The following is a 26,689-nucleotide window of genomic DNA, read 5'->3' on the forward strand; positions in this document are numbered from 1 at the left end:
TACTGGTGTGGTATTAAGAAGAATTACTCCACTGATCAACCCAACCTGTTTGCAAAGTTCCTTTGCTTTTAACAAAATTTAAGAAATACTATACTGGAGTTACCAGCTGACACATGATCAAACATAATTTTTCAAGGCAGAACATTATTTGATTTTTGGCAGATAACTCTAAAGGAGTTAAAAAAAATTGAGTGGCATGCCACATGAAAAATACTTCCATTTGTATCTGCTTATTTATGTGAACAAGGTTTTCAGCACCATGGCCTCACTTGAGGCCCTCATCTCTTGCTTAGAAAGGTATCCAGCCTGGTCTTCCCTATTCCTATTTTTCTTACTGCCTAATGTATTACCACTATTACCAGGTTATCTTAAAAAAAAAAAAAAAAGTTAAAATATAAGTTCATGGGAACTTATAAACCTGCTTAAAAATATTCCGCAATTTCCCTCTACCATTAGATTTTTTAAAAAGAAAAAAAAAATGCAAACACCTCAGGCTGGTATTCAAGGCTTCCCACTACTAATTACAACTCACTTCCCTTCATACCCCACCCTCTCCCTACAACCCACCATGTTACATGTGACACTACTCACCATATCCCAAACCACCATGCCCTTTCACTCAGAGGATTCTGAGTGAATCCTTCTGGACAGCCCTTCTTATCTTTCTTCTTTGCCTGAGAAACTCCTACTCATCATTCAAGACACACCACAAATGCCATGTCCTCTGACCAGCTTTCTGGAATCCCCAGGTAGAATTAATGGCCCTATTCACTTTTTGACAATCATTAATGGAGCATCTTATGCTGATTTTTAGAGATAAAAGGTGAAACAAGACAAGGGACTGTCATAGTCTTGTGAAGACAGAAATGTTGTCTGATGAGTTACCATACATGGTTTATACTTCTACCAAGAAGTTACATCATTGAGCTGGAAGAACACAAGAACAGATGGCTTGACAGAAGGAAGGGACATAAAATGGGCACTGACAAGTTGAACTTTGCCAGGAAGAATTTAACGCTAATAAAAAGTACAGGTAAGACTCAATTCCAGGTCTGAGATCAAGCTGAGGACAGTGGTTAAGAATGTGGGCTCTAAGGGAAAAAAAAAAAATGAATATGGGCTCTAGGGTTATATCACCTAGTTCAAATCTCAGCTCTAGCACTTGTAAGTTTATAGAACATACTTAACTTTGTTAAGCTTCTTTTTACTCAACTGTATAATGGGAATTACAATAGTGCTAATACCTCAAAACAACAGAACACTGTTATATTAAATGAAGCAATGCACATACAAGATATAGCCCAGGGGCCTTGTTTATGATAAGTAAACATTATATAAATGTTAGCTTCTTTTATTATCATTAGTAACTATTATGATATACTATCTTTTTTGTAACACTAACATTTTCTGTTATATAAATTGTTTTTGAACCTCAATTTCCTAGTTTGCAAAATGGGGAGACTAATTGCCTTACATACGTAGTAACTTTAGCATTATGCTAAGCACATAATAAATACATAAAAACATCTGTTCTTTACCCAAGTTAAATCAAGATCCTCACGTATACACATTATCTCCATCTGGCTAGTATAGCAGTAATCAAAGGTTAAGATAAACCTCCTATGGCAGTGGTTCTCAACCTTGGAATTACCGCAACCTTGGAATTATCGGAAGAACCTTAAAAAATTCTGATGCCTGAGATGCATGCCCATGGATTCTGGTTTCTTAGGTCTGGAGGTGCAGACATATTAAATGCTGCCTCGGTGACTCTAGAATGCAGGCAGGCCCTACAGTCTAAGCTAACAAAATGAGTCATTAGGCAGCAGCCTTAACATTTGATGCACATTCAAACAAAAAAGCAACCATAAGCAAAGCATGGTTGGTTCTTTTTGTTTTGCCAGAAAGAGTAAGAGCTTACTTGATTTTCATGTTAAAATTCTGAACTTAACAGGTAAATCAAACTTTGAAAAACATCTTAGAGAACAATTCAGGCATATTCTTTTAAACTCTAAGGAGTTACTTGGACTGAAAGCAACTCACATTCCTCTCTTATAAATTTCCCCAGATTTTTAACATACTCACTGAAGAGTACATTTTTAGAAAGCAAACCTTTCTCTTCCATTGTGCCCTTCTTTTAAGGAATAACTGAGCTGGTTTTTCAGAGCTGAAAACTGTCATCACTTTATCTACGAGTTTGTAAAGATAGGGAGTTTGTAAAACATGTCAATGCCCAAAGCCATACCCTACTACTGTAGGACTTTGGGCTTTTTCTCTTAAAAAGAGCTTTATTAAGGTGTAATTTAGACACAAAATACAACCACTTACGTGTAGAGTTCAATGAGTTTTGTCAAATGTATGCACTGTATACATGACAAGTACATCACCACCACCACCACAATCATCATACAGAACATGCCCACCACTCCGAAGTTTCCTTTTGCCCCTACGTAAATTTCCTCACCCACCAGTATTGGTCCCTGGAAACCACTGATCTTCTAGATTTCATTTAAATGGAATCATGAAGTATGAGTCTTTAGTGTCTAGATTCTTTCATTAAGAATAATGCTTGAAATCCATCCAATACTGTTGCTTGTATCAATAAGTTTGTTCCTTTTCTTTGCTGAACAGTATTCCATTGAATGGATGGATATCCCACAACTAGTTTATCCATTCACTAGCTGAAAGACACTTGAGTTGTTTCCAGGTTTTAGCTATTATGAATAAAGCAGCTATGAAGGTTTGAGTTCAAGTCTTCGCATGAACATAGATCTTCATTCCTCTTAAGTAAATACGTAGGAAGGGATTGCCAGATCAGGTGGGCAAGTATGTCTAATTTCATAAGAAAACAGACAGCTATTTGTCAAAGTAGCTGAAACATGCTGCACTCTCACCAGCAAAGCCTAAGAGTTCCAGTTTCACCACACTTCCTCCAACACTTGGTATTGTCAGGGTTTCTAACTAGAGTCATTCTAGAGGGTGTGTAGTAGGATTTAGTTTGGTTCACAGTGGCTTTAATCTGCATTTCCATAATGACTAATAATGTTAAGCATCTTCTCATGTGCTTATCTGCAATTCATGCAGCTAACTGGTGAAGTGTGGTCAAATTTTTTTTTTCTACAAGCTGTTTGCCTCCTTACTGAGTTATTTTGCAAAAATCCTTCCCGGTCTAGGCTTGCCTTATTTTCTTTACAGCATCTTTGAAGAAGAAAAGTTTAATGAAATTCAATCTATCAATTTTTTATGTGCTCTCTATAATTTTTTTCCTAATCCCAAAACATAAAGATTTTCTCCTATATTTTTCTCCAGAAGTTGTACAGTTTAGGTTGTACATTAGGTCTAAAATACATTTCTAGGGGCGCCTGGGTGGCTCAGTCGTTAAGCGTCTGCCTTCGGCTCAGGTCATGATCCCAGGGTCCTGGGATCGAGCCCCGCATAGGGCTCCCTGCTCAGCGGGAAGCCTACTTCTCCCTCCCCCACTCCCCCTGCTTGTGTTCCCTCTTTCACTGTGTCTCTGTCAAATAAATAAATAAAATCTTTGAAAAAAAAATACCTTTCAAGTTAATTTTTGTGTATGGTAAAATAAGGGTAAGAAAGTACATGAACATGAATTTTTTACCTTTACTTCACCACACAAATTTTTGTGGACTCACTCCTAACGGTTTTAGGTAGAATAAATCTGATGACTGTTGCTCTACCTTGGCCAGAAATGGAAGACCACTATTTGTTAATATAAGCTCCCCAAATGATGGCTATCCAATTGTTATAGCACATTTGTTGAAAACACTACCCATCCCCCATTGAATTACCTTGACAGCCTTTGTTAAACAATGTATATGGATCTTTTTCTAGATTCTGTATTCTATTGATTTATATTTCTGTACTTCTATCAACACCACACTGTCCCGAATACTATAGCCTTAGTTTAAATCCAACATTAGTCTTTTTTTTAAAAAAAACTGTTTTGATTCTACAAGATCTTTTGCATTTCCATATAACTATTAGAATCCCCTTGTCAATTTCTATAAGAATGGCTCCTGGGATTTTTACTGAAATTGCATTCAATTTACAGATCAATTTGGGGAAAACCCAATTATTGAACAATAATCAAAGAGCATAATATATCTCCTGATTTAATAAGGCCTTTATTAATTTCTCTTAATGTTTTAGTTTTCATCATATAGGTCTTACATATATTTTATTAAATTTATCCTGAAGTATTTCATATTTTCGATGTTACTACAGAAGGTATAGTCTTGTAAATTTCAAACGCCAAATGTTTGTTGCTCGTATAATTTGGGGCACCTGGGTGGCTCAGTTGGTTAAGCGTCTGCCTTCGGCTCAGGTCATGATCCCGGGATCCTGGGATCATGCCCCGCATCGGGCTCCCTGCTCAGTGGGGAGCCTGCTTCTCCCTCTCCCTCTGCCCCCTCATGCTCTAACTCTGTCACTATCTCTCTCAAATACAATCTTTTAAAAAAATTAAAAAATAAATAAAATCCAACGAATTTTGCACATTGACTTTGTAGCCTACAATCTTGCTAAACTTGCTTTTAGTTCTACCAGCTTCTCTCTGGATTCCTTGTAGGATTTTCTACATATAAGATCGTTATCTTCTGGGGCACCTAGGCGGCTCAGTCAGTAAAGTGTATGCCTTCGGCTCAGGTCATGATCTCAGGGTCCTGGGAGCCTGGCATCAGGCTCCCTTGCTCAGCAGGAGAGTTTGCTTCCCTCCCCCCCTTGCTGCTCCCCCTGCTTGTGCTCTCTCGCTCTCTCAAATAAAAAAAAAATCTTAAAAAAAAACCCAACAGATCGTATCTTCTGCAAATGAACTATTTGATATTGTCCCACATATCTGTTGCTGTTTTTTGGGTTTTCTCCATTCTCATTTTGGATAGTTTTTATTGTCATATCGTCCAAGTTGCTGATCTTTTCTTCTGAAGTGTCACTTTATATACTGTTATTTTTCATCTCTAGAAATTCTATATGGGTTTCTCTCTCTTTTTTTTTAAAGATACTCTGCTTCTCTCTTGTTTTTTTGTTTTCTTTTACTTTCTTGGACACATGGGCATTTGTAATATATAACAGCCTTGTCTGGTAATTCCACCATCTCAGTCATTTCTAGCTCTGTTTCTACTGACTGACTTTTTTTAGTTATGAGTTATATTTTCCTGCTTTTTTACATGCCTTGGAATTTTTGATTGGATGCTAGACACTGTGGATCTCACTTTTTGGTGCCCTGGATTTTTTTTACTTTTTTGAACAATGTTGGATTTTGTTCTGGAGATCAGTTAAGTTATTTGAAATCATTTGGATGCTTTCAAGGTTTGCATTTAAGCATTTATTAGGGAAGTCCAGAGCAACCTTTGGTGTAGGGCTAATTTGGCCCCATCACTAAGGGGACACAGTTTTGAGGCCTCTTCTCTGTGCCTTGTATATTGCAAGGTCTTTCTATTCTGGCTGGTTCAGGAGCATGAACTATTCTCAGACTTGTTATTTCCAATAATTTTTTTGTAAACTTTTCTGGTTGTTCTTTTCCAATCTCAGGTAGTTTCTTCACACACATGCACAGATGAGTATTTAATCAAAGACTTACAGAGACCCTTCTGCAGATCTCCAGAGCTCTGTCCTCTTTGTGTAACTACTTCTTCTCTGTGGCCTCCCAAGACTCTGATCTCTACCTTGTCTATGCAGTGAGATCTCCAGGCTCTGTTTGGGTTCCACGTCCTTGTACTGTAGTCCAGAAATTTCCCCTAGTTAGCAAGCTAGGACAATCAAAGGTTTACCTTGTTTGACTTCCTTCTCCATCATGGGGTCATAGTCTACCACTGCCTGTTGTCCAATGTCTGAAAATCATTATTTTTTATATTTTTTTCTGAATTCGTTCCTGCTTTAGGAGGAAAGGTAAATCCAATCTGCTTTACCTTGGCCAAAAGTGGAAGTCCACTATTTGTTAGGGTAAGCTCCCCTGGTGATTCTAATGTGGTTAATTTTTAAAACCAGTGAGTTAGTGGCTTTGATTTCCTTAATAGAAAATTTCAAAATAGGATACATTTTTTTCTGAGCTAGTCTTGGTGAGATTTGGAAGCCTGTGTCCCAAAAGTGTGTCAGAAAAGTTTCATTCAGAGAAATTTTTCACTTAAAAAAATGCCCAGTACTACTTTGCAAAGAAACTGAGAAACCGTTTTTGTTTAGAAGAAAGTTTCATATGCAGATGCTTGGCCTAAAATATCTACTAGAAGATACCACAAAAATAACTAATAATTTGGAAAAATCATCCTCTTCCTGAGGCATTCCAGAAAAACCCAATTTTTAAAATTTTTGTCTTACAGAAACCACTCATAAAAAAGCATGTTCAGTAGGAACAATAAATAACCATCAGTATAAAATCAGATAGTCACAGAATTTTACTAGTGTGACTTTCAAAAATCACGAACCTTGTAAACTAATAAGATGTTGCATAGGTTGTGCAAGCAAAACTTTACCTATCAGTAAAAAAAAATAAGTAAGGTTCTCTTCAGTACCAGTAAATTCCATTTCTATGTAGAGGTGTCTTCCCATCCCTCTAGATATCCCTCTGAAACTTACCCTTTTCCAAGTAAGATCTTGGAGCCCACGGTGGGTCCTCTTCAGCATAAGGATCACTATATTCAACCACAGCTGCTTCCTCCTCTTCATAATCTTCTGGGGGAGGAGGAGGCGGGGGGGACTCATCAAAGACTGGTTCTTCCACAGGTGGTGGTGGAGGTGGTGTATCTGAAACTGAGAATGTACCAAGCTGATAACAAAACTACACGTTATGCAAAGTTCACTATTTCCTATCCAAGCTTCTATATACACGGAATATAAATCTAGACTTGAAAATAATGACCTTTCAAAAAATGAGTGGGCAAGAGAAGGCTCCCCACCAACTATAATGTTTCAAATCTCGAAGCATGACTTTCTCCTCCCTTTGGGTGAGGACTGATGGGTGTTGAATAAAGCTTAGCCAAAACAGTAATTATTAAATGAGCCTCTTGGAACCTGTTTATGCTAATACAGAATCCTCTTTTTCAAAGAAAGAGATAAGTACAATATAGTTTCGTTTTATATTATATCCAAGGAGCAGTGGTTATCAGAAATATTAATAATTTGGACATGTACAAGCATATTTAATTTATAATAAATTAGAATGCGCTTGTGTATAGTCAAATATTAGCAATCTACATTCCTTTCAATGAACTTTTTTTAAAATAGCATTTTACCAAATTAGTGGAATGGAAATCACAAGACTTTGGGTAACTTCATCCATGAAGATGTTTGTGTTTGCTGTTTTTTATAGAGAAAGAGAATTTCAACTAATTCAGACTGATTTATGATCCAGAATTTCCTCAAGCTAAATATCCAAGAGTGACTTAAAAATCTCTCCTTGTGGAGATCTGCTCCCACAGCTCAAGTATCAGCATATAGTAACATCTAAAAGATTATCTCCAAACTCAGGCAACTCAAAGCTTTCAAAATGCTTGGTATATAACTGAGCACAGCTCAACAAAATAAACTGGGTAAAGCTGCATTTATCAGCTGCCCAATTTTATTTATTAATTCTTATTTATGAGGTACCAGTACTGTTTCTGTGAAATCCCCTGAGCAATCCTGTTTATTTTCTATCTGTCATCTAAGCCTACTGATGAATCTGAGAAGACTGCTGGTGTCTGGGGAGGACTGGCCACACCAGTATCACATTCTGTCCTATCCCAGTATTTTTCCACCTGCTGCCAGTCTACCTCCCAACCTCTCTGCTTGACGCACTTCAAAACTTTACCCATTAAAAGGGATTCTTTTACTCCTAATGGGTTTTTTAAATAAAAACTATAGATAGGTGATTTAGCATATATTTTATGACAAATTACATATGGTTGGGATAAGAATCAACAATATAACCTATTTGCACTTATAAGGTAAAGAGATTGACTAAACAATTACATAAAAACAAAGATCCAAAGGAACACTGTCTTTCAAAACAATCACCTTGAGAAATTACACTACAAAATTACTCAAAGATTCTGCCATTGCTTATTTTTACCATTTCTTAGAACACCTCAGAGTTAGTTTAATGAGATGGACATAAGCTACCATTTTTTACTTAAAATATTCCAATTACTCAGCTAGCACTTTCTGATAATTTCATTTAATCTTTACCTTGTGAGGTGTGTTTTTAATCCTCGTTTTATGGATGTGGAAACTGGCTTTCCAAGATTAAGTAGTCCTACACTAAGTAAGTGGAAGAGCAGGAATTTGAACTTCAGTGCCTGTTATCTTAAGAGATACACTATTATGGGACGAGATCAGTAACTTTAAAGTCGTGATTCACGATTATTCGTTTAACAAACATCAACTGAGAGCCTACTATGGTTAGCTACTATGCTCAACACTGGGACAGAGCAATAGGCAAAAATCACAGAGACATGGACAACCAAATTTTCACTAGTAATTACGTGCAGTAAGTGCTTTAAGTCACTATGGAAAACACAGCAACAGACCAAAACTCTTATGTAGGTCAGGAAAGGTTTCCTGAACCTGAAGAATAAGTAAGAGTTAATGGCCAGAGGGTAGGATGGAGTGAGGGTAGATATTTCATGTCAGATGTAAAGGAAAAAAAAATACAAAGGTAAGAAAGTAGGAACCCTTCAAAGAACGGGCCAGAGTTCAGTAGAAAGAGGCATGAGGAAGCTGAAGAGGACTAAGCAGGAAGGGCCTTCCAATAGTTTGAATTCTATCCAAAGAGCAATGGGGAGCCATAGAAGGATTATAAGAAGAATAATAGAATCATAGCTGCACTACTCAGCCCAGTATACCTGGTTCCAAATGATTCCAAACTGTTTCCAAACATCGATCTTATTACAGACTATCTGCTACCAGAGTATCTTCAAAATAGTATACCTGAAAACTATGAAGATAATTCTAAAAGACAAGTCTATATCTTTTCAAGGTGAATGTTTTGAAGAGAACAACATTCATTTGAATGCAGAAGTCTGCTGTGTCTGGAAAATAAGCCACAGCTCACCTCATACACAAAGTTTTCTTATTTTTATACATTTTGTAGGTGAGAAATATATATATATATATATATGACTATGGAAAGAAAGAAAAGACTATCCCAAAAGGCAATCACACTGCTAAATATTGGAGGTGCTCATGCTCATGGTTTACCTTCCAATAAGCAAAAGTTAAACTATTTTCAGAAGCTAGCAAACAGAGATGCAAAGGCACCTGAAAGAGACACTGAGCCCTTAGGCAAGTAAGACTGGATTATAACCAGTTAAAATACAACAAAGAAATGTGTCCATAAAAAGGAGGCATTTGGTTAGCTATAGAAGCACAAAAAAACAAACACAAAAAAACAAAATCCAGGGACTAAAGTGTCTGCTCTGTGTCAGATGCTTCTCTAAGTGCTGGGGAAACAACCAGCCAACAGAACAACCAAAAATTCCTGTTCTCATAAGAGCTCACATTCTAGTACCAGCAATGCCCATCGAAGAAGCAGGAGTCCTAAGCAACAGAGTGCAAACATTTCTACCCCTCTGGTCAGGCCATCCCTGTTACGAGATGCATACATTGGGCTTCTTCATACTGATGGCATTAAAACTTTCATTAATGTAATTCCCCTGGTTCAGATTCCATGCCCATCATGCAACCTGATGATTGTGATGTGGGCTCCTTGTATAGACCACTCATAAAAAGAGAATTTGTCTATCTTACGGACTATGTTCCCGGGTGTGTGTAGCAGCAATTCCTCCCTGAATGTGATACAGGCCTCCTGCTTTGTAGGTATCAGGCTCCTGAGCTTCCTTAATGCTTCCCTAGGAGATTACTGAATGGGTCAATAAAATTAGTTATCTAATCCTGCATGTCTCGACCCCAGACCACAGGCCAATGTAAATTCATCGCCAATCTTCGAGGCCTTTTGGGAGACAGACTGGCAATTTGGTCCCCTGAGTCCTACCACGGCATGGCCATCTTTATACCTGGAATCACAAGACTGGAGGAAGATGTTCAAGCCGGCCACAATACCCTACAACTCCAGTGATGGGAAACGGCTACTACTTGTTTGAGCAACCCCGAGAAAAAGATGGGATATGTGGTGACTAAGTAGCATCTCCTTGGTTAGATGTGGTCTTTCTTTTCTTACATGTGCTTTATTTTACTTTTGTCTTATCTTCACTACCAGATTTTAAGTTACCTGAAAGCAGAGGACTTCATCTTAATTATTTTATCATTCACACTAGCTGCTCACCCAGTGACTTGTTCATAATATGCAAATATGTGAAGCATGAGCGAATGAATTACTATTCAGCCAATCATATATAAATGACATTTTATGCCTATAATCTGATCTACAGCATAAAGAAGACATAAACTTACTATTTTCTTGGACTCTGGCCACAAATCCCATTAAAGGTAACTGAGGAGTTACCTGTAGAATGGAGGGAGGAGGAGGAGCAAGAGATACTGCAAAAACAAAAAAGGTGTGGAGGATAAGGGGTAAGGGCGAGTTACATTAAAAGGAAAGGCTAATACAATAAAATGAACATAATAAGGAGGGAAACCACTATGTACAAATATTTTATAAGCTATCTTAAAGATCCTCTTTTGAGGGATAATACATTAACACAAAAAACAAAGTATTGAGGGGAGTTTAAAGAAAGTTCTAAAAATTGTAACAGGAAGCATTTATTATATACAGATCTATTCTAACATGTAACGGCAAACTGATCTTGTCATATCACTAACAACATGTCTTCTCAAAAAATTTCTGCAGATTATTACAAATAATTTGGTCTTCAGGATTTTAAAGGTTACAAGTTTAAATGTTCATCAATACCAGAAAAAAAAATTGCATCCCAACATCCTAAATTTATACTTTTCATTACTTCATTAACAGGCAAATTAATTGGTTCTTCATTCATTAAATATTTACTGACTTTCTAGTAAGTGGCAAGCACTCTGCTAGGAGGCCAGCATCAAAACCATTCTGAGAGTTAGGTCTGTGTCATTACAATTTTTCATAATCCCAATTCATACCAAAAAAACACTGAACTCATTCAAATCATTCTCTCCTCCCCAGGGTGTCTTTCCTTCTATCCCAAACACCTGGTACAGTGCCTAGCACTAGTCAGCCTACAACAAATGTTTAATGTATGTAAATAAATAAATGAGGTACATGCCAAACAATTGCCCAAGATTAATTCTACAATTATAGTTTCCTTCAGAATGGGTATAAAGTGTAGTATGCATCTTCCCATAAAAGAAGAGAACAGCTTTATTAACTCTAAATTACAGTTAAGACTAATGCAACTGAAAAGATGAAAAAGAGTCACTGCCCTCAAAGAGACCACATTCTAATTGGGGTTACAAAACAAAATAATAACCTTAACCCCGCAATGTTTGTAGCAATCCGCTGGCGGGGGCTGTGGTGGGAGAGTCGGCATGGGGATGGTGTGAGGCGCCGGTGGGGGCTGGGGGGCACTGGGACGCGCTAGTGGTAAGGAAGGCCATGCAGAAACACTCTCTGAGCGGGCACCAGAAGAAAAGGAGTTGAACAAGCAGACAAGAATGGAGAAAGACAAGATGAGAACCAAGTGAGGGGCAAAGGCTGAGAGGTATAAGACAGCATGACCAGTTCACAGGACTGGAAATGTTTCTATATATATGGCCGGCACAAAATAGCACAGAGGGAAAATACAAACCTGGAAGAGTAAGTGGGTAGGTATGAAGTAGGGACGTGCCTTAGGTGACAGAGTACCCAGTGGTAGAGACTGGGCTTCAAAGTCACTCAGCATCAAGTATCTGATTCCCCACTTCCTTGTTGTTAAACACCTAGTAATAACTTCTTTGGACCTAATCCATAAATGTGATGAAAAAGAGTGGTTTGCTTTACAGAGTGGTTGCCAAGACTTAAAAAGAAAACAAAAACAAAAAACTAATGCATGCAGAATGCCTAACCCAGGACCTGGCCCCCAAAAATCAAGGCAGCATAAGCACAAAGAAGAGAAGAGAACTTAGTAACAGTGTGAAAAAGGACCACTTGGTAACTAAGGAATGCAGATGATATACAGACAAGAGTTAAGCTATTAGTCAATACTGAAGAATATCTAGACATAAGGGGCAGCGTAGAATAACCCTAGAAATGGGTACTTTCTTTAAACGCACCTTTTAATTAGGTTTTTCCCTAAAGTCATTACTTCTTGGTAGTAAACCCTTTGATGCCGTGTCTCCCCCTCGCGGAGGCTTGGGACAATTGCCGATATGTTCCCAATACCCTGTGTTTCTAAACTTGGAGGAAGAAGATGACATAATGAACACAGAAGTAGCAGAGACAAAGCTGATAAAAGAGAAAGAGAAGCAAACAGCAACTGGCATTCTAGGAAAGTTTTTATTGGGTGTATGTTCCCATCAAATAAGATGAAAATGTTCCTCTTCTGTTAGCACCAGTCCCAACCTGTCCTATAACAGAAAAGTAGGGAATTCCCCACTTTGGTCACTGTTTCTCATCCAATTTTTTTTTTAAATGACCTTCTGGTGCTCAGCAAAACCAAAATGATTAGGAGCTTAACTCAGAACAGTCTTTTTGTAGGTAGATCAAGTGTATTATTATTTTTTAAGATGAGTATGTTCTCTATTTTTTTTCTAGTTCTGCAAGTGAAAATCTGAAACCATATGGTTTTAAGAAATCCACCAAGAACAGCCCAGGTAAAAACCAATCACAAATCTTTCTAAAACAGATTTACTTTGTAACAAAACAAGTTGGATTTTTCTCAAAGCCAGACCATGTTTAAAAAAGTGAGTTCCAAACAGTTTACAAAGGTTACCCCAAATGTTACTTTTTTCCCCCAGGGCAAAATTTTAAAGTGATGGTCCAAATTAACTCAGATATCACAGGATTTTTTTTCCGGACCATGTTAAGATTTCATCTGACCAGAACTCCTGTGAACCAGAACATCCTACTTGAGACTAGATTTATTGTCCTTACAGCTGAGCTGAAAATGAACCATTCTAGGAGATTTAAGCAGGATTTTGATGAGAAGAATTACCTGCAATATTTGGTTCTAGTCCCAGGCATCTTGTGAACAGGGAAGAGCAGAGGTAATTAGACACTTGTTTTCACTCTACTTAGCTAAGATGATTCTTCATGTGACAAGACCCTTTCCCTATAACCACCAAAAGATCTCCAAACTTAGATTCAGGAATTTTATGTTCACAATATACACTAACGATGTTAATGTGAAGAGATGGCCTCACCGAACTAGAGTTTATAGAGAGATCTCAAGTTCTACACACAGCAAAAGAAGACATGTATAAAGTAATAGGCTCTGCAAGCAAACCAAACTTAGAGGATGAGCCTGTTGCTGATGAAATATACAGACTTTCCAAACATGACCTTCCTGGTTATTTATAAAATCCTTTGGAGCATAATCTTTGAGACTTATTGTTTTAAAATGTCTACTTCAACGCGTTTTGAAAAAATAACCTGGAATTTTACAGCTTATTTCTACAGATTTATAAATACTCTGAGAAAATCAGACATAATAAACATTCTAAATACTACTTTTAAAACCATTAAAGGATACCACTGGGGCACCTGAGTGGCACAGGTAAGTGTCCGACCCTTGGTTTCTGCTCAAGTCATGATCTCAGGGTTGTGAGAGCCCCATAGTGAGCTCCACACTCGGTGCTGAGTCTGCTTAAGTTTCTCTCTTCTTCTCCCCCTCCCCCACCATCTCTAAAATAAATAAATATATCTTAAAAAAAAAAACACCACCTTTAGAGGTTATAGACATCTGAGAGCACATTCAAGTTTAGGTGCTTATATTTTACATTGCAGTGAAGGAAATGATTTAAGCAATTCATTTTAAGAGTGAAATATTTCCTAAACACGAACAGCAGGGAGTATTTAAAAGTGAACTCAACTAATCATACTCAGTAAGGAGGCTTTTTTTTAATTAAAGATTTTATTTATTTATTTGACAGAGAGAGAGAGGCAGCGAGAGAGGAAAACAAGCAGGGGAGTGGGAGAGGGAGAAGCAGGCTTCCTGCTGAGCAGGGAGCCCTAGGCAAGGCGGGGATTGATCCCAGGCACCCCAGTAAGGAGGCTTTTTGATGGAAAAGAATATGGTTACCAAATAATTATCAGTTCTGTAGTTTCAGAAGGGTTAAAAGAACTGGATCATTGTTATTCCTTTTCAAGCAAAAAAATCACCATAAGATGTTATGCCAAGAAAAAGTAGCAAATTAACACAAAAGTTTAAAAACACAGCTTGTGTTAATAATCAGTATAAAGGGTTTATCTGGTTTACATGGTCATCTAAGAATGTAACACTTTTCAGTTGTTTTCCTGTTTTTTTGCTCTCATTACAGTAAGCATTTAAAAAAAAAAAAAAGAATAAGCATTCTCTAACAAACCCTCAAGATTGCCTAATATAAGGATTTGAAAATCGCTTCTTGCTACTGCTCTTTATTCATACTTTGCTAAAGCCCCACATCTGTATTCTTCTGGAAATTTATGGTAATGCCGTAACTTAACTATCATTTAGAGGATATATGTTAATGGCTTCTCTTCTGCAATACCACCAACCCAATATTATTTTTTCACTGTTTCTTTTTAATAACATTCAATGGTTACAGCTTGATATTTTCCCTGTGTAAAATACCATTCTTGTTCATAAATACCTTGCTCATATAACTATATACAGTCACATTTCTTGGAACCAACATCTCACTTTATGAATTAGATTTTTTAGTCTTTGCTTTAAGAAATTGTGAGCAGTAAAATACAGGATCATCTATTACCAAAGACCTTGATTATTATTGATTCTTTAATGTTATGGACTGAATATTTATGCATCCCTGAATTTCATATTCATGAAATTCTACTGTGATGGTATTAGGAGGTGGGGTCTTTGGGAGGCAATTAGGTCATGAGGGTAGACCCCTCATGAATGCAATCAGTGCCCTTATAAAGGAGACCTGGACAACTCCCTCTCTTTTTCCACCATGTGAGATACGAGAAGAGAGCAGTCTGCAACCTGGAAGAGAACCCCAGAACTTGACCATGTTAGCACCCTGATCTGACTTTCAGCCTCCAGAACTGTGAGAAATAAATTTCTGTTATTTATAAGTCACCCTGTCCTATGGCACGTTATGACAGCAGCCTGAACTAGGACACTTACCAAACTAGGTCTATATATGTAAATGTACGTGTGTGTGTGTATGCACGTGTGTGTGTACACACATGCTTCTTTACCACCAAGGGCCTTCACCTGCATATTTAAGGTTAAAAACTGTTAACTTATGCTTAACTCTATTTATTTTGGTGACCCTCTTTGCTGCTGACAAGATGAATAATAAATTGGTGTTCCTATTTCTTTGGCTAGATTATTAAGAATCAATGACAACCAAAGGGGTTTCAGTTAAGCCCTGATCAAAGTGTTCCTTTCATTAACTTGCTTCTGAAATAATCTCATTAGAAAACAATTATTGTACTCTTATGACTTGGCACTAGACGCTGGGTGTTCCATATTTTAATCCCTATGTTATCATGCCCTTTCAAACCCAACCAAATACAGTAACAGTGCTGCCAGATGTCCATCTCACAGAAAACCAGTGAATCTACTGAGCACTATTCCCAGGATCAAACTGTATAAAAGACTAACAGGGTGTCTAGCTCTCATGCATTTTATATCACAATGTGGATAATCCTCCTCACCCCCCCACCCCCCCACCAAAGAGAAGACTAGGAGAGTAAAAGAGAGATTTTTTAAAATCTGAAGGTAAGGAGGCTAGTATGAAGAAAGAACATGGAACTTAGAGGCAGATGACCTAAGTTCAAATCCTAACCTGATGTCACCTCAGTTCCTCACCCTACAAAATACAGATGAAAATGATCACATGATTATAAGAATCAAATGGGATAATATATATAAAAGCATTCTTTAAACTGCAGTTATGTAGAAGGAGGATCAAATTTCTTCTGCATGACTCCAAAGAAATAAAGTTTCACCAAAAGGTAGTAGCCACAGTAGACCAGTTTCAGGGCTTATCAGAGATGGAATGGGTTGTCCCCTAATATTAAAGATACACAGGCTTACTGGCCTCTGGGCAAAAATCCAGAAAAACACAGTAAGTTGCTATACCATGTCCACAACAGTCATACGGTCTAATATTTGCTCTTACCCTCTCTGGGACAGAAGCAAAAATAAAGGCTACATATGGTTTAAATATGTGCCAGATTTTTTCTGTATGCATGACGCAACAGAAAGATGACTGTAGTATCTGGACCAATCTGTCCAAGCCCTAGCTTTTCCGTCATGGGTTTAGTATGAGAATCGAGTAAGATCGCATAAGTGCCTAGCACAAACAGCTTCAAAAATATTTCTCTTTTACTACACCACTTACAAACTCTGTTCATGAACACTCAATTTTCATTATTTGGTATTCATAGAGCAAGGATATCTGATTAAATAAGAAGGAAATACTGTTCACTACAACATTATTCTTAAAAGCAAACAATCACTAGCACAAAGATTCTGTTCAGAAAAATGAAGTTCTACAACTTTATATGGAAATCATGTACTGATTTAAAAGAAAAGGAACTGGATGATACAGTATTAGCAACCTTGTATTCATTCTTCCATTCATTCAACAAACAGTACTAAACACCTATTATGTGTTAGTAATTTGTAATTAAAGGTTTTTCCCCCTGTAATGGAAATTTCTAATTAGATATATTCTACAGAATGCAAAAGAAAATCTAACCTGGATTCTGGCTATAAAAAGGTCCTCCATTCATCTGATTCTGAAGGCCTGTCTGCGACGTTATGGAAGGAGGGCGTCTATAGGGCAACGAGCCCCCTATGGTTGGAGGAGTATGGCGAGAAGCAGGTCTGTTCATGCTGTAGAACTGAACAGGATGACCTGGAAAAGGGACAGAGCATAAATTTGTCATTAAAAGATAATTATCTCAGGCAATGAAATGCTTTAGGTACATTGCCTGAATCTTAATAAGATTATTAAAAATAACAATGTTTAGCTAATTTAATTGCTATCTGATAAACATCATGCAAGGTCACAGTTATTGGTGAGCTGACATATCAAAGTGCAAAAGCAGGAAAATAAGTAAATAAAATTAGGTTTGGAAAAGCTACGTTCTAAATAGATTACTAATTACAATTTTATTAAACTAATAATTTGATAGGGTTTCAAAATCATCACAACTAAAATTTATGGCTTACTTCCTCCTCTACCCCCCAAAAATGGCCACTGAAAACTAAACAAGACAAAGGTCACCTGGGTGGCTCAGTAGGTTAAGCATCCGACTCTTAATTTCAGCTCAGGTCATGATCTCAGGGTTGTGAGATCGAGTGCCATGTCAGACTTGGCTCTGGACGTGGAGCCTGTTTAAGATTCTCTGTGCCTCTGCCCTTCCACCCCCCAACTCACATGCACTCTCTCTCAAAAGAGGAAGGAAGGAAGGAAGGAAGGAAGGAAGGAAGGAAGGAAGGAAGGAAGGAAGGAAGGAAAGAAATAAGGGAGGGAGGGAGGGAGGGAGGGAGGGAGAAAGAAAAAGGGGCACTTGAATGGCACAGCGGATTAAGCACCTGACTCTTGGTTTCGGTTTCAGCTCAGGTGGTGATTTCAGGCTCCTGAATTTAATCCCTGTGTCCTGCTTGGATTCTCTCTCCCTCTGCCCCTCCCCACCGCCACCCCCACTCTGTAAAATAAATAAATAAATCCTTAAAAAAACAAAACTAAACTAAACAAGAATAACATTTGGGAAAGCAAAAGAAAAAATGTTTGACACACGGTCTTATCCAAAATAATAATAATAATAATGGCAGCAAATTTAAGGTGGCAAAGCAGTTTAAAGCAAAGCAAAGTATTTCAGCAATCAGGTGACATAATTCCAAATTAAACACATCTTTATTCAATCAAAAAAATCTCCATCTCCAAAGCTAGATTATTTTGTCTTAAAATTAGAGCTTAGAAATTTACAATTAAGAAAAAAGTTAAGATACAAAAAAAGTGAATCAAAATATATCTTATTTGTAATACTATCTCCAAACTTATAATATTTATTAGCAATTTCACTCAATTTTGCCAAGTACTTCAACAGCTAATGCTAACTAAAGACATTCTTTCTTAATCTATCCAATTCCCTAATGCAATCCAGTTCCTAAATTTTATCTTGACTCCACTTACACTTCACCTCACTCAGCTGAAGGCCTACTATTACAGATGGATCAGACAGAGCACTGGAGCACCCATGAGCGGTCACTCCAGCAGGCAAGAAAGGAGGGGAGGTAAGGGGAGGAGAGAGAGGGGAGGGAGCAGAAGTGAGAGAGGAGGTGAGGAGAGAGAAAGGGAAGAGCAAAGAGGAGGAGAAAGTGCAGGAAGGAAGAAAGGGAGGGGGAAAGGAGAAAAGAAAGAAAAACACTTCTGGCAATTTTTCATCTTATCCATGATCGTAAAAAGGGTTTACCTGAGTAAAATTGGGCTTCAGTAACTCCATAACTTTATCAAACTTGGGTTCATATGAACTCATATAAAAAATATTATAAAAGCACTCAAGATCTGCTATATCATTTTACATTATGACAGCATCAAAACCTAAAAATCAATTCTGTTGTACAAAAAATCTGGAGCATTCAAGCTTAAACATAATCTGTCAAGTCTCTGTAACAATGATAAAAAATGCAAAAATATATAAACTAATAAATTATTAATTAAAAGGTACATTTTGTCATTTGAATCACCAGATACAAATACATTATTGGCATTTTAGTAATCAATCTGTAACAAATTAATAACAAACCTACCATCTTCAAGTTAAAAGCATCTGATAATTAAACCATTATGAATTTTATAAAGTTAGATCCAGTCTAAAATCTCACATAAGTCCTCAGTAATTAAAAAACACTACATAAAAGACTCTCTATTCATTCAATTAATAAGGCATTTACTTTGCTTTGGGTTAAAAAAACAAACAAAACTACAGTTTAATTAACATGGACCTAACTATAAAATCTAAAACTAAAAAGTTCTAGAAAAAAAAAAAACAGAACAAAATCTGTGACCTTGTGTAAGGTAACAAGTTTGAAAGTATGACACTGAAAGCACAATCCATAAAAGAAAAAAAACAACCAATGAACTAGATACAATCAAAATGAAGAACTCCCCTTCTAAAAGATACCATTAAGAGAATAAAAAGATAAGTCACAAATGGAAGAAAATATTTCCAAATCGTATAATTGATAAAGGACTTACATTCAGAAATAAAGGAATTTGATAAGAAAACAACCCAATTCAAAAGGTGTGTGGAGGGGAGCAAAACATTTGAAAGGACATTTCATCAAAGAAGATAAACAGATGGCAAAGTAGCACACAAAAAAATGTTCTAAATCATTAGTCATTAGGGAAAAGAACATCAAAACCACACAAGAAACTACTGTATACCTATTAGACTGGCTAAATTAAAAAAAAAAAAAAGCAAATGGACAATACAAGTGCTAACAAGTATGCAGGGATGTCTCACGCACTGCCGGTGGCGGCGTGTTCAGCTGCTTTGGAAAACAATTCAACGGTCTCTCATAAAATTAGACATTCATTTACCATACAAACCAGCAATCCTACTCCCTAGGTGTTTACCCAAATGAACTGAAAACCTACACTCACACAAAGTCCGCATGTGTATGCTTACAGCAATTTTATTCGTAAAAACCCCAAATCAGAAACAATCCAAACGTCCCTCAACAGGGAAAGGGATAAACAAACTGTGGTACATCCAAATGATGGAACACTACTCAGTAATAAAAGGGAGCAAAATAATGAAACATGAAACAACATGAATAAATCTCAAATGCACTGGTGCCAAAAAGCCAGACCCAAAAAGCTATATACCATACGCTTCTATTTACATATTCTTACAAAGGCAAAACTTTAGAGACAAAAACAAAACAAAACAAAACAGATCAAAGGGTTGCCAGGGGCTAGAAGTAAAAAGGAATGACTGACTACAAAGAACATAGAGGAAATTTGCAGATAATAGGACTATTCTACATCTTGACTGGAGTTGTGGTTACATCACTGTATACATTTGACACAAATGTACATGCTAAAAAGGGTGAATTTTACTGTATGTAACTTATACTTTAAGAAGAAAAGAAAAAAGTACTTGGTGATTCAAAGACAGTATAAAAGAAAGTATACTGACATAAATTGTTATTAAGGCATTCACCTTGCTTTTTGTTAAGAAAAAGTATACTTATCCACTCATATAACAAATGTTTATTCAGTGCAGACTATGAAGCAGTACCTATTATGATTTTATTACAAAAATGTTGACTCTTGGGTGGGAGTGATTTGTTCCTTCTGGGCCTACAACCAACTTCAAGATGTATTTTTTACTTCATTGGTGCTGGAGCATAACAAGATTCCTATATTTAACTAGACGGTCTGGCCTAACAGAAACGTGTGTAGATTAAAGAATAGCCCACATTTATGTTTACAATGGAAAGCTTTTCTTAAAAAGTTCTATTACAGAAGCTATCCCATAAAACAACATCCAAAACCCATTTTAGCTAAAAGTGTCCTTTAACACATTTATACATCTGGTTATAGCAGCAGAGCTAAATATATATTCTATGAAGTATTTGACAAGCTAAGGTGATACATGTCCAAACACATACATTTTTATAATAAAGAATTTGTTTGCTAATAATCAGCATCACTATTAACTTTGCAAATATATTTTGTAGCAACTGAACCTTTTTCCCCTTCCCCATCAAGACAGATTTTAGGATGCAGTTTTAAAAACTAAAACACCAGTCAACCTTAAGTAACACTTAAGTAAACCTGTAAACCTGAAATTCTTAAAAAGTCCATTGTCTATGTGTTTCCAGAGCTGCTTTGATAGACTTACAGAGACTTCCAAACTGTTACATCAAATATTTCCTATAAAATATACCTTAAAATTATTTCCATAGGCTTTTCTCTTTATTAAAGACTTAATCTGCAACACTATTTCTAACAACAACTTCTCAAAACTGTACAGAAGATGGCTCCACACTAAATTCACAAATCTCCAGTAAATGAAATTCAAGCAATTAAAAAAATGTATATTTGTGTTACTGTGCTGGAGAAATGTATGTGAACTTTATCCTTCCTCAGGAAATTCTTTTTGGTCACATGCCATTTTCTAAGTTAGTCCATTGTTCTTCAGATTTTACACACACACACACACACACACACACACACACACACACACGGCACAAACAAAAGTCATAAAGCCAGAGCTCCAGGTAAAAGAGCCAGATGACTGGATGTGCCTGCCAAAGGAACAAGCCGTACTCACCTGTGGGGGGAGTGGAAGAAACAACAGGGGGAGTTGGAGAAGTGAAGCCGTCAGCAAGGGCCTGGGCCCCCCCAGCAGCAGCGTCTGGGGCAGTGGAGGAAGGGACAGTAGCAGGAACAAGAGGGGCAGGGGCGGATGCAGAAGTAGCAGGAAGGGGAGAAGTACCAGCAGACCCAGCAGGGGCTGAGGGGAAAGACAGTAAGAGGTAGCATTAATGAGGCAGGCCCATTAGGTGGGATTAGAAAAGGTCTCAGAGAACCTAATGTTAAATATTCAGTGCTTAACACTAACCCAAGAATAGAAGAGAATGGTTAAAAAAAAATAAAAAAAATGAAGCTTATATTAAAGGATTATTTGGTTTGCAGCAAATCAAAATGCTCAGGGTAATGTACATATTTTTTTAATTCATTAAAAACAGCATTCCATTTCTCCTGAAAGCCACTACTCTGGAAGAAAGATGTTCCCTTTATATTGTAATTTTTAGCACTGTATTTTGTAAATAGTATATAAAACTAAACATAATACATTAGGAAACAGTATTCCATTTTGAATTACAAAAGTCAGAAAATAAACACATATTCCAGACAAAAACATATTAGGTTAAAAAAAAATTTAGAAAAACACAAATCTTTTTCATGATTTTTAAAAAGATATTATCTATTTGGTTATCATGATAAGTAAATTAAATTTAAAAATTCTATCCCTAGGTCTTCTGTGTCATGCTTTTAAAACTAAATTTTAACTTTGGTGTCTTCACATTAAACAAGCACATTTTTATGTTTTGGGGGAAAAAAGGTAGTATTTCAGAGAGTATTAAGTTCCAAAAGTCCACTAAATTTAACTGCCAGAACTACCTTTAAATTTGTCCAATCCTTTGTTACCAATGTGACTCTAACAGTGACCGTGTCCAGACACATGCAATGTCGTAACACTAGCTGGAATTAAACATAATCACACCCAGGAGGTACCTGAAACCTCAAAGCACCAACTGAGCCACTGCACCAAAGACCCAAAGCCAAATAACAGAAGTATGTGAGCATAAACTCAGAAATTGCTTGGTTAAAAATGACAAGTGCATAAAGATTTCCCAACATTTATGGAGTCCTAAAGGGAAAAAAAAATCCTGATCAGGAAGAAAGCCCCTGTAATTAAATCAGAAACTGAGTTCAAATTCAAAAAAGACAAGCGAAGACGAGGCGCTGTTCATGTGTTACCTGGAAAGACACTGGGAGGAGATGGAGTAGGAACAGCAATGGGAACGCCCACGCTCCCGCTTCCACTGTTCTCCCGACTGCTGCTACGGCTGCTCGGGTGGCTTCCTCCGCTGCTCCCACTGCTGCTGAAGAAAGGACAGCCGCCCAAACAGGACTATTTATATACAGTCAGATATCACCCGCATTTCCCCAAACTTTCTGAAATGAGTACTGCTAAAGAAAGATAATGCAAAAACCCTCCACTTCATGTACTAATTTGAGTAAAACAGGAAAAATACTGAGTTCAAGAAACTTGTTCTGACCACATTTTAATAAGCATCAAAAGATGCTTGAAACCGAAATGGAGAAAGAAGGAAAAATTCCTCAGAAATGTAAGTGGTAAGTAGTAGGGTTCAACACACAAAAATTTTATGTGTTGAACATAAAATTTTTTGAACAAAAAAAAAAATTTTACACTCTGAAGAAACTTGTTTTATAATAAAAAGTTTTCCTAAACAGGTTGATTAATTTTATTTGTAATGATATCTTGATGTACCATCCCATATTACTGTTTTATTATGTATAGTTTTTCATCTGTAAAGTTCCACCAAAAAACAACTTGCAATTTCCCATATCTGGTCCGTAACTTTTTTTCCCACATCTGGTCCGTAACTTTTTTTCAGGTCAACTATAACTATTAATTTTGTAGAGAAGTTTGTATTTTAAGATGTCTGTTTTTTGTTTGTTTGTTTTTTTCAACTTCCTGACCTCAAAGCTTCATCAGAACATGAGGAGAGAGAGGTGGATTCAGATGAGGTCTGGGGGAGTAGAGTGAGGAAAAGAACTTAAAAAATGTATATTTGTGTTACTGTGGAAACAGTATTTGTGTTGCTTGGAAAAGGAGAGAGATTTAACTGAAGTAATCTAAACAAATTATGGTACTATGACCATCACATTTGCACTGAGGGAAAGAAAATACCTGTAAGTTCGATTTCTTTGATTCACAGAAGCTGTCCTCACAGGGCTCTGCTGCGAGGGAGCCATATTACGGGTTGGGCTAGGTACGTAATCATTTGGTACCACTGGAGGACGCACTGGCTCCAGTGTGCGATAGGGGGAGTGCCGCCTACAAAAAGAAGAGCGTATGTATTGTGTGATTAGCAAGTTTCGGCACAACAAATTCAAAGAGTTGCCAGTAGTGAAATACAATTTGTATTTATGTTTTAACATAACCCAGCTACCGATTTCAGTCTTTCCTTTAGTATCACTTCTCTGCCATTGGGGTTTTGAGGATTATTGCTATTCTTTAGTCTCAAACCTCATTTCCCTGTACTAATGCAATCTTGTTCACTCATCCTCTGAGAGCACAAAGATTCTCCCACCAAGTAAGCCAGTGTTTCCCAGACTGTCCTCTCTTTTTTGGGGGGAGGGGGTAGGATGGGGGGGATGAGTTCAAATTATTTTAATACCGTGTGAAAAGTTTCCCAACTGCACTGCATGAATGCACTAATTATCTTCCTCACCCCTCTCTCCCTAACCAAAGATATTCAAAGATAGGGTAAATAAATCCAGAATTTGGCTCCACAACCCCCACAATGAAGATCAATAGCAACTGTAACAAGTCATTTTCCTTTCCATAAAGTAAATACACAGAAACTGAACTATATCCATACACAGAAATACACAAGTTTCATCTCCCTCCATTCTCATTTCACCTCCTTCAACTTTAACCTTGCTCTCTTTTACCTCCTGCCCTCCTCAGAGTTCAGCATTTAAAAAGGAGAGAAAAAGAAAAGACCATTTAAGTCTTTCTACCTTATTTGTTTTGAACTGTAAAGCACAAAAAGGACTGGATTTTATTAATATATGTCCTTCTCAAAATTTCCTTTAAAAGGAAGAGAATGAGAAAAGTAAGGAAGGAAATATGATCAGAAATAGGATGCACATTGGCACATTAGTGATTATGAAATTAGCTCTCATCCCTAAGTTTCTAAATTCTTTATGACATGATAGTCAATTGACATGAAACTGACATTTTGCAGATAAGATTCTGGTTTCTAAAAGAATAAAAATTGGGATCTCAAGATGTGAAAATTAAAAAGCTTTCTTTTCCTGAAATGATGTTGCTCCCTTGTAAAATTCTCAGTAATTCACTCCCCGCAAAGTCCCAGGGTACCTTTAAAACTGCTCTCCTGGGCTACTCAAGTTATTATGGTTCATTGATTTTGGGTGAGATCACTTTGCACTGACCCTGTCCATTCTACTACCCTCAAAATCTTGCACAAATACATGTGAACATTAATAATTAAAAAGAAGTAAAGGGCAATAAATGAGATACTGGGTCCAAAGAAGAAAAAGGAATGCCAGGAACTTGGATTTAAAATACTAAAAAGTTTAGGCATCTCTGAAATTATAATGTAAATATAAAAAAAAACATAAGATAGGAAACTGATTAATTTCCAAACATCTGATTTCCAGACAATTTTCCCAGACAATAAAAACATTCTGTTTCATGCAAGAAAAAACCCTTTGCTGAATGAGAACAATACAATGAAGGCAATGATAAAAACAAAGTAAAAAATTAGGGGCAAAAGAACAAAATATGATGGCTAGGCAAAGGCTATGCAAAAAAGTCAGGTTGTGACCATCAACTGGCTTGTGGTGTTCAGCAACTCTGATCTCCAATGACCCTGCAGAACCCTTGCTAATACACAAGGGAAAAAATTCTGGTATATGAATAAATCTTCAAAATTTGAGAGCAACACAAAGTTTTATTTTACTCGAGATGACAATGGGTTACTTTGCTAAGCATCTTGACTTAAAACCTAACAAAATCTGTTGGGCACTACAAATGATAGAAATGTGGACATTCCATAGGAAAATAAATACTTCCTCTTGATCTCTCTACTCTTACCTCTGCACAATTACACCCTATCATGTCATCAACATTCTACCCTGAAGTTTAAATCTTATTTGATCTACTAATTTCCTCTCTAATCTAAGCAGAATTTGTTTTGTTGTCCCCAAATAAAATCATCTTATTTCTGGCTGGAATTCATTTTTATTCTTTTATTTCCCACTGTCCTAACTGTAACTCTTCTTCCAACACTATCCTCTTTTATATCCTAACTCATCTTTGTTCCGCCCTGACCCATGGTGATTAATTAGGTTTTCTGTCATTTTCTTTCTCTTTTTTTTTTTGGTGAGGGGGCCAAAAACAACATTGCCAATTAAAAAAATTTTAAGCATATGTAATAAAGCCAATGGTTGTCAAAGCATTTTGTCTTATACATTTTTTAAAAATCCAATTTGTGGTACAATGACTCTGAAAAGTTAATAGAGGACAATTATTACCCCCTTTTACAGATGAAAAAACTGAATTGCGAAGAGGCTGACTATGCAAGACAAAAGAGCAGGAGCAGAGCTGGACCACAGTTTTAGTCATCTGGCTTCTGGGATATATTATGTCCAGACTGATCACAAATCTCCATGATAAAATTTTTTTAAGATTTCTTTATTTAAGTAATCTCTACACCCAACGTGGGGCTGGAACTCACAACCCTGAGATCAAGAGTTGCATGCTCTTCTGACGGAGCCAGCCAGGTGCCACAATAAACCAAATTTTTGTACTATGATGCTATAGAAGAAAAATGTTAGATGCTTTTACATTAATTGGCCATTTCTGCCAGAAGTCAAATCCAGAGCTCACTTCTGCTGGACTAAATTAAGCTCGATATTCTCATAACAACAAAGAATATACAGAATTTTGTAATCTACACAGTGTTCTTCACAAGAATAGTGTAAATAAGCATAGTCAAATGTAATATGAAATACTCTAAAAATTTTCTGAAATTAGAGTGCAATTTATAATAAATCATGAACTTGGACAAGGATTTTACCTCAAATTTAAAATTCATTAGAAAAATAACATTTAAACAAAATCTTTTTAAAGTATAAAGAGGTTTCCCAGAAAAGGGGAAAGTTACACACACAAAAAAGTTAATCTTAGGGAGAAAATGTTCTTGTTTCAAATATTAAAAAATAGTTTAAATGTATGTAGTGTTTAGTTTTCAACACTACATGAAATGGTTTTCAATTATTACTTAGTTACATA

The 26,689-nt window shown here is 36.7% G+C and overlaps 1 protein-coding gene across 23 annotated transcripts in view; it reads right to left on the reverse strand.

Annotated features, from left to right (window-relative positions):
- ABI2 (abl interactor 2) overlaps positions 1-26,689 on the reverse strand; it is a 165,721-nt gene that overhangs the window by 55,465 nt on the left and 83,567 nt on the right. For 7 of the 23 annotated variants that reach the window (XM_073879762.1, XM_073879783.1, XM_073879734.1 and 4 more), the window contains 6 exons: positions 23,555-23,701; positions 22,597-22,721; positions 21,383-21,565; positions 16,789-16,947; positions 10,399-10,485; positions 6,586-6,759 (listed from right to left, as the gene is read on the reverse strand). In XM_073879762.1, the coding sequence (XP_073735863.1) occupies positions 6,586-6,759; positions 10,399-10,485; positions 16,789-16,947; positions 21,383-21,565; positions 22,597-22,721; positions 23,555-23,701 (875 nt within the window). The remainder of the gene's footprint in view (positions 1-6,585; positions 6,760-10,398; positions 10,486-16,788; positions 16,948-21,382; positions 21,566-22,596; positions 22,722-23,554; positions 23,702-26,689) is intronic. The other 16 variants (XM_025892932.2, XM_073879789.1, XM_073879803.1 and 13 more) reach the window with 7 other exon arrangements.

Source organism: Callorhinus ursinus, unplaced genomic scaffold (genome assembly GCF_003265705.2).
Source record: "Callorhinus ursinus isolate GAN/ISIS: 27379988/994484 unplaced genomic scaffold, GSC_fseal_2.0 scaffold2, whole genome shotgun sequence".
NCBI lineage: Eukaryota > Metazoa > Chordata > Mammalia > Carnivora > Otariidae > Callorhinus > Callorhinus ursinus.